We start from the raw sequence: 9,555 nt of genomic DNA, 5'->3' as shown, positions 1-9,555 counted from the left end.
GTACAAGGGGAGGGGTTATACCCAGGGTTACTAACAATCCCACAATCATGGATGCGTAAACATAGGATTTGGTTGTCACAGAATGATTAGGCTTCACCAAAATTCAGTCCACTTGACTCAAGTGTCACCTGATTATCAGTTCCATTAGCAGTTTAGACTACCACATAATGAGCCCTACCTTGTCATATCTGAGAGAATGTCTACAACAACCTCAAGGACCTAATGACAAATAAATTTTATTTACCTTGAAATCTGCAAAAAGTTAAAATGGGAAAATGAATTATACATAGTATGACTAAAAAGAAGGATGGAAATTTTTAATTCAAGAATGCAAGGTAAGCTGAGAAATATTTAATTAGGTTTATAATCAAATTATTTCAAAATTTGCATTGAATAATAGTGTTATTTCTTTTTGATACTATTTAAAAATTATGCAATATCTTACAAAACCTACATCATAAATTTTTTTTATAAATTTAATAATGAGTAGTGATAAATTTTTAAAACAGGCACTGAGTACATTCATAAGAAATATACAAAACAGTACACCATTAATAAATTTTATACTAACAGTCTAAAGCAGAAAGATAATTTCACTGTTTTGAATCTGCAATGTTCCAACAAAAATCAACTGAATATGATATTAAACCAGAATACACATGCCTCTTTAATCTTGAATCTATCATTTAATTGCACAAATTAAAGTTAATAATAACAGAAATAAATTTACTAAAGAATTTCATGTTCATAAGTTTCATGTTTGAGAATTTCTTCTCCACCCAATTCAGCCAGCACTGAACAATTAACATAAGCTTCTCTAGCATTCTTTTTGGGTTTTAGTAAATATTCTGTCCATTTATATATTCTAATTCTATAGTCACGTACAAGTTAGTGCAAATGCATCATGTTAGTACACAGCCAAACTCTAAATTAGCAAATTTTTGCAAAGGCGGCATCATTTAAGTTATATCTCATATTGTGAATACCTTCACAACGAGTTGCCATGATGCTGCACTGCTTTGAATAAGTAATGCTTCATTGAAGGAGAAGACTGTTGTTACTTATTCTCAGTGGATACTACCACCCAGACAGCACCATCTGTTTTGCCATCATTACATCACTAGGGTACCTACCCACCCACCGAAGAAGGGCCAAATAGCCCTGAAACGGTGCTGTCTGGGTGATGGTATCCGCTGAGCATAAGTAACAACAGTCTTCTCCTTTGGTGAAGGGTACTTATTTGAGGTAGTACAATATCATGGTAACTCGTTGTGAAGGTATTCACAATAAGAGATATAACTTAAACGACGTTGCCTTTGCAAAAATTTGCTAATTTCGAGTTTAGGTGTGTATTAACATTTGCACTAACTTGTACGTAGTCTAATTCCCTTGCAGCCTGAGGCATAAGCCCTTAATGCATCTTAGTCTTAATTCTATAGTCATTATTTAAAAGTAACACATAGCTATAAGTAAATATATTTTTTAAATATTCCTAAAAATCGGTATAAAAGTTTGAAAAATATTTAAGATATCATTTAATATTTATATGTAACAAGTTGCATCAAAAATGAATTTTCATAAAAATGTTATATCTTGCCTGATGTGTAACTGGTGAAAAGTCGAACATCTTTTGATGGCCAAAATCTGGGTTGGAAGTGTCCTGCACAGTCTCAGTGACAGTGTCTTCTTCATCTAAATATAGCCGATACTTACAATTGATATCCTTGAAAGTAAAATAATTTTTCATATTAAAATTAATTTCAAAATTTTCACATATTTGTTACAAATTAAGTAATTAAATAAATAATTATTGGCCTAAAAACCAATAACCATTAGATTTTGATTTTCATCCTTAAATACATTATAATAGTTCATAAAAATATGGACTGAAATATGTAATATTAGTCATATCATGCTGATGGTAATTTTTTATAATTGCTAAAAACCTAAGCTACAAAAAACATGTTAGGCTTTTGCCAGCTAGTTGATATGGGTTAAGATATTTCAGGATTAACGGGATGACTTGATATCCATCCAATATTTAATAATTAGAGAAAATTTTGAATATTTCAAATTTTTTCTAATCATTAACTAAATTATTCTAACCACGGTGTAGTTTAGGGCTAAAGCCTCAGGTTACGTAAATAGTTTAACTAATGTACAAGTTAGTCCATTTGAATCATTTCTGTACATAGCCAACTACATAAGTAGTTATAAATTGGCATCATTAAGTATATCTCATATTGTGAATACCTTCACAACGAGTTGCCACGATATTGCACTACCTCGAATAAGTAACGCTTCACCATAGGAGAAGACTATTGTTACTTATTCTCAGCAGATACCATCACCTATACGGCACCGTTTCAGAGCTTATTGGCTCCTCATCAGTGAGTGGGCAGGTACCCTGGTGTTGCAATGATGACAACCCAGTTGTGAAGTATAAATCCACAATATGAGAGACATCTCTCTTTTTTTTATATATATATAAAAATATATAAATTTATTGAAAAATAAATTAAAAATTTCTATAAAAAAATTATATAAAAATAGATCTATAAAAATTTATAGATTTAATTAAATTATTCAATAAATTCAGTGTTCTTATTGTACTGTTCCAGAATAATTGAGGGCACTTTGCACTATTACCATTTTGATAATAACAGCAAGCAAGAATAATGCACTGTTCCAAAGAGAGCATTACTTTGCTAATTAGAGTCTCCCTGCTTCACCTCCTATTTCTTATGTACAAATCATAGCAAATGATGTTTACCTTGGATGAAATGTTTTTAGTAATGTATGTACAAGTTAATTTGCATAACAATGAACAATATTTTCCTTATTTTTGTATATTCTCTTTTCCTTTGACGTCCTGCAATGAAATTTAGTTACACTGTTTTCTTGTGTAAAGATTAATGTTTACAACGAAACATTAACATATTTTTATGGTAAGTTACTTCATGACCACCATAAATCATTTTATATCAAATTTTCATAAAAATATTAAAGTATTAAAATCAATCACAAAAAATGGTTAACATCTCGCCACTCACCGTAAATCTGCTAGGTAGTCCTCGGCAGTTATTAATTTTCACTAAAAAGTACATGTCTCTACCAATTAATTCTGATGGATTGTCTACAAACATATCATCATGTTCTGTATATTCAATTCTTCCTGAAGAACAAGGAACAACTTCTACCTATAACAATTTATATATTTAATTAAATTATTCAATAAATTCAGTGTTCTTATTGTATCATTCCAGAATAATTACATTGTGTTTACCCATTGTAATTAATTTGATATTCATTAATTACCACTCATGGAAAAAGCTCTTTTTTTAATGCAAAATTTTTAATACAACTCTTATCCTGTGAGTTAAGCTGTTGCTGGGTGCTGCAACAACAGAGTGACTGTCCACCCCCCCCCCCCAATACGATAGCAAAAGCCATCAAAGGCCATCTTTGGGGCATCTCATTTAAAATAAATAGCGGTATACATCTGTTATGAGAGGTGCCATTTATTCCTAATGCAACACCAGGGCAACTTGTTTTCTAAGAACATTGCTAGCATAATTTTGATAAAATTCACAATATCAAGGTCAAGGCTAAGAAATAACTAAAATGTACTTGCCACTTAACAGGCCCCATTCACACACACACACACACACACTATATATATATATATATATATTTTTTTTTTTTATATGTAAATATAAATTTATAACCTCCCCCTTCTTTATAACCTCCTCCTACTGGCACAAGGTGGCACTGCAGTGTAATGATGTCATCTGATTGTTAGAAATTTATTTAAGCCAAAACAGGGTGATAGTAGCACTCTTGGGTAAGAAGCTTTCTTCAGTGGTGGCAGTGTTGAGAGGTAAACTTAAATGGTCCCTAAATAGCACCAGATACATCAGTGTCTTGGGTGATTGTCCGCCCTTAACACCAACCTTGTACCAATAAAGATGGCTGTACAGATCATGGTAAGGTTACAACTAAAGTTCAGTTAACCTGGTGTAGTATTGTGTTGAATGGCAGGCTCAATGGAAATAAAATAACTGGTTGGGGAAGTTATTACTTTTGCAGCAATCGTTACTTTCTGTACCTTCTTAACAGTGTCTTTAATCTTATATGTGTTGCTTTTTTTTTAATTGTTCACTTTGTGTAACTTTTTGAGTGGGCCTGTGAGCAACTTAAATGTGATATCGTTTACATTGCTCCATTCTGTCTGGCCAAGCTTTTCACACCGCTTTTCATCACAATGGCATGTCTTTTTGCCTATGTGAGTATTACCAGAAAAATAAAAGAAATTCCAATAGAGTTTATGGCCACAAACAGTAAACCAGCTAACCCTAATGCATTTTCATGTAGCTGCTATAAAACCAAGAGCATCAATGGCTCAATATGTCCTATGTATAAATCAGATTATAAAAATTACGTAAAGAGTTACTTCAATCTTTATCCATAGGATTACTTCTCTTTGAAACTCTCCAACTCTGACACTTTATATTACACACAATTTAAAATGATTAAATTATATACTGTTCATTAAAATTCAATTAAATGTATTCAACTCCCTAAGTCCATGAATGACTAGACACCCCTGGGATCACAGCTGAAGGCCCCAGACATATACAATCCACCACTTAACCTCGAGAAATTGAAGACATTGTGTCAAAATTATAATAAATGTCATCAAAATTCATGAATATCTTAAAATACGATGATGAATATTAGTCTAAAATCTTCTTTCCTTCCTTAAGGGACAAAACTTTGACATACTGTCGTGGTCACAGGTAAGAATTAAACTGTCTAATGTGAACTTTCTCTCCACTATTTATTACTGAGAGATTACTTGTTAAATAGGGGTTCACATCTGGTGAATATGGGCTTGGCACACACAGGGTCCTGAGCTGGATATCATCATTCTTCCCTTTCTTGGTGATTTCCTTCTACTGCTGACTCTCTCTCTCTCTCTCTCTCTCTCTCTCTCTCAGGATTACTAAATTTTTTTTTTGGCTGGTGCAGCATAAGCCTCAGGCTTCCTTGCACCATATGGCTAATAATAATAATAACACACATGTACGCAAAGGTCCACAAATCCAAGATAAAAATGGTCTCCGTATGTTAATCACATTATTTTTAATTCTCATTTCTAAGCTTTCTGCAATTAAAAGTTGTGTAGTTGTGCTGTACATTCAAAACCTTAGCTTCATTAAATAAGAAGACATGTTCCTCGTTTATCGAATGGAATGACAGTTCAGAGACCGTGGCCCTCATTTCCCTACACTAGATTTTAGACTAATATTCATCATTGTATTTTAAGATATTCATGAATTTTAACAACGTTTATAATAATTTTGACACAATGTTTTCAATTTCTCTAGATTATGTGGTAGATTGGATATGTGTGGGGTTCGATTGGGGCCTTCAGCTGTGAACCTGGGAGGTAAAATGGGCTTAGGGAGTTGAATACATTTAATTGAATTTTAATGAGGAGTATATAATTTAATCATTTTAAACTGTGTGTAATATAAAGTGCCGGAGTTGGAGAGTTTCAAAGGTAAGTAATCCTATGGATGAAGGTTGAGGTAACTTATGTAATTTTTATAATTTTCATGCAGCAAATTATGTCATTTATTTAATCATGTCATTATGTCATTTATTTAATCATGTCATTATGTCATTTATTTCATCATGTCATTATGTCAATTATTATGTCATTTTTTAATATTTATATACACAGGTAGAATTAATAGAAATTTATTATTTATTTTTCTTAAATACATTAATTGCACAGTATTTTTCGTAAACATTTGTTGTGCTGAATTAATGATGAAGTTTTGTGCAATTAATACCTCCACAAACTTTTGGCAGAGATTGTTTCATATTTCTATTTCGCTACGGACATTTTTCTGAAAATGTAAGGGTAATCTCCAGATCTTGGGTACAAGTCCATATTTCAACCAATGGTCAGAAATAATGCAGCGATTGACAGCTGCCACTCGCTGCTTTCCCCACCCACATGTAACATACAAAAGTCACAGTAATACATCAAAACCTAAATAAATATAAACTACAATATGTTATTAAAACAAGCAAAAATAATTACAAATTTTGAAAAATAAGTCCATTTTTTTCTTAAATCTCTTCCAAAGTTTCATAAAATATCTTTTACAGCCGTTTTTTTAAATAGGGAACTCTTTTTCTTTTTTTTTGCTATAAAAACAGCGGTGAGGAGGAGAATAAACACCCTAACTAAGACTGCAGATAGCAAGGGCAAATGTACTTCCTCTAAACCAAACTAAATTCATATCCAATGAAACAATCAGAAACAAAAATTGCAGTAATCACCCAATCACAGAACTCGACTGTACTATATCTCTGTTTAAGACCAACTTGTACCCAAATTCTGGAGTATAGCCAAATTTTCAATTATTATTGAAAAAAGTTAAGAAATAAAATCAAGCATTGCAATCTACTAGTAAATGGTCAAGCATTAGTATGCTCCAAGCACAATTCAAAAAACAGAATAGTTTTTGAAGTTAAAATCTGACACCTGTCAAGCGTATGTGTGACAGGTGTCAGTTTGGAGGGGGGGATGCAGCACCCCCTTTTCAGTACAAAAGTTTTTTTTTTCATTTTAATTTAAAATTAATTTAACTGTAGTGTTTTGAAAAAATATTGGAAATTCAAGCTGATTCAAAAATGAAATACTGTAATTCATATTTAAATAATTAATTTTAGATATTAGCGAAGGCAGTGCAGATATACATATAACCTTTTCTAGCGTTTCTTTGTGCGTAACTGCATTAACGTTCATTAGTCTGTGAATGAAAGTTCTGCGTTTTATCTACACTGTGCTGCCACTTTATTAGGTACACCCCTGCTGTGCACACAAATGGTTTGTCCCACAATGTTGCAAGTCAAATGACCACTGTTGTGGATATAAATGCAGCAGAACAACCTTTCTAGTATCAGTTAAGCATACAAACCGTAGGAAGAATGGGGAAAAGGAGTGATCTAACGGACTTCGAATATGGCAGGGGCGTAGGAACACCTTGGCATTGGGGCAGGTGCCAAGGGCGCCAACAGGAGAAGGGCACCACTGACAGGCCACATCACTACAGTGCCAAGCTATTTCAACACCCGAGGCAAGCTGACGAAATGGCGCCCTTCTATGATGTCGAATCAAGATGACAGCACAGGGGGGGTGAAAATTAATTTTCACACAGCGATTCAAGTCTGCATGCATTCTTACATCTGAGTACATACTGCATAGTATCATAGATCTATTTGCTGTCCAGAATGTAACTTTGAAGGGATCAATCAGGCGATCGCTTCATCAGCGCATGCTTGAATGCACAGTAGTTCGTAGTTCAGGCAGTGTGTACAAACTGAATAAGTTATAAGTTATAGTGTTTTTGTGATTGCTATATAAACAGGTAATTGTGAATATTGTGATTTATAATTTAAATAAAACAAAGGCCAAATTGATTTTAGACATGCCACCAAAGAAAAAAAAGTGGACATCAGTACGGCCTAGAAAGACTGCATAAAGAGGAAATTAGAAAATAAAAACATTCCACTAGTTTACAAAACTGGCTTACAATAAGTCACTCCAAACCTGAAAGTGACAAAGAAAATGAACATGATTTGAATAAAGATGAAACAAATGACGATGCCACTGAAATGGAAGTCCAAGAAAACGCTCAAACAGTTGAAGTTATTTTAAAAGAATTAGAACGAGTGGACATTAACCAACAGTTGGGAGAATAAAATGATGGCAGCAATAATATTAACATGGAACTTGTAAGTCTGAATTTTAATGATCCAGCCACATGGAACTTTAATACCCACAAAAACAGATCTCTTATGGTGCAACACAGTCCCGAACATATAGTCTTAAATACGCATCCTGTCGCTAATGACCGATGTTTCAATAATTCGTGGAAATACAAAAATGAAGGTATTGAAAAAAAAAAAAAGGAAATGGTTATTTTATTGCAAAAACAAAGATGCAGTATATTGTTTTCTGTGCCTCTTATTTGTATCTGGCACAAATAATGTTTCATTCTGCAACTCAGATGGATTTAAGGATTGGAAACATCTAAATCCAAACGTTCTTTTTCATGATAATTCATTACAATAACACATAAACAATTTCACAAAATGGAAATTATTAGAAAAGGGTCTTCAAAAAAGTGAACTAATTCACGACGCTGCACAAGCAGCACTAAGAATCTAAATTTAGAAATGGCGTCATATATTAAAAAAATAATATTCAAATGTATATTGTTCTGTGCTGAAAATAATTTGGCATTTCGTGAAAATGCTAGTAATATCGATACGAAGAAAAAAATTGTGGCGTATTTTTAAACTTTATAAAATTTTTCAGCCTCTTTTGATGTTGGCGTGAAAAATGCTCTGGAATCGCATATTAAACACCACACTAATTATTTATCACCAGAAATTCAGAATGAATTTATTAATTTGTTAACAACAAAAGTAGGAAGTGAAATAATTTAAAATAACTAAATACAACAAGGTATAATATGATAAGAGTAAGAGTTTCATATTTTTATAATATCGGTGTGGATACACCATAGATAACTCTAAGAAAAATCTACGATAGTAGTGTGGAGGCATCATTTCATCTGTATCTCATATTGTGCTCGATAATAGGCCAATAGCTTTGAAACGGTGCCGTTTCACTTCCACGAAATTACAGATGACCGCCTGTTGGGATAAAGGAAAATCACTCTCTTCTAAATCTCTAACAGAGTGCTTACAAAAGAAGGTTGACCAGAGCCTATTGTCCGAATGTTTAATACACCTTGGTCTGCCCACTGGCTATGGATACACAGAAAGTAGTTGACCAGCTCGACTTCTCGCTATGTGGAACAGGTAGTCGGATAGGTTTTACGGGTCCCACTGAGTTGCAGATGGTAATTTATTTATCTTTTAATTCGGGCGTAACAACAGCACCATTGCTTGCTTGAAGGCCATGAGTGCGAACGATGTGTATCCAGTTAAGAAACGAAAATTTTCTTCGTTCGTAGAACGAAGAAAATTTTAGTTTCCATAAGACGAAGAAATAAAAAAATTCGGTAAATAAGAATAAAATTCTATTTAGCGAATTCTAAAAAAATTCAGTAAAAAGAAAACATTTATCTCTAAATAGAAAAATTCGCTATAAAGAAGTTTGTTAAACAGGTCCGACTGTACTTATTATTTATTATGATTTTACCAATTATCAAAAAAAGGCGCGTAGCCACGAATTTGCCAAGGGCGCCGAAAACCTAGCTATGCTTCCGGATCGTGGCATAGTAGGTGCAAGATGTGCTGGACAAAGCATCTCTGAAACAGCAGTTCTCCTGAACTTTTCACGCACCACAGTTTCAAGTGTGTATCGAGAATGGTGCGATGAACAGAAAAGATCCTCTCAACGGCACTCCTGTGAAAGAAAATCGCTTGTTGATGACATAGTGTGCATAGTGTTAGGGTCAAGCGCCACCTGTGATTTCTCACATCTGCGCCATATGTACGCTG

At 33.3% G+C, this 9,555-nt stretch overlaps 1 protein-coding gene across 1 annotated transcript in view; it reads right to left on the bottom strand.

The window, feature by feature from the left end:
* Positions 1 to 240: 240 nt before the first annotated feature.
* The window catches only part of LOC150075106 (kinesin-like protein KIF28), a 55,378-nt gene continuing 46,063 nt past the window's right edge, over positions 241 to 9,555 (bottom strand). The window contains exons 19-21 of the mRNA XM_090388368.1: positions 3,054 to 3,200; positions 1,598 to 1,723; positions 241 to 252 (exon numbers count right to left, since the gene is read on the bottom strand). Of these exons, the coding sequence (XP_090244494.1) occupies positions 241 to 252; positions 1,598 to 1,723; positions 3,054 to 3,200 (285 nt within the window). The remainder of the gene's footprint in view (positions 253 to 1,597; positions 1,724 to 3,053; positions 3,201 to 9,555) is intronic.

This window comes from Mastigoproctus giganteus, chromosome 14 (assembly GCF_048544385.1).
Source record: "Mastigoproctus giganteus isolate SK-2022 chromosome 14, ASM4854438v1, whole genome shotgun sequence".
NCBI lineage: Eukaryota > Metazoa > Arthropoda > Arachnida > Uropygi > Thelyphonidae > Mastigoproctus > Mastigoproctus giganteus.
Note: the sequence above shows the minus strand (reverse complement) of the source record. Positions and strands in the feature narration are given on the sequence as shown.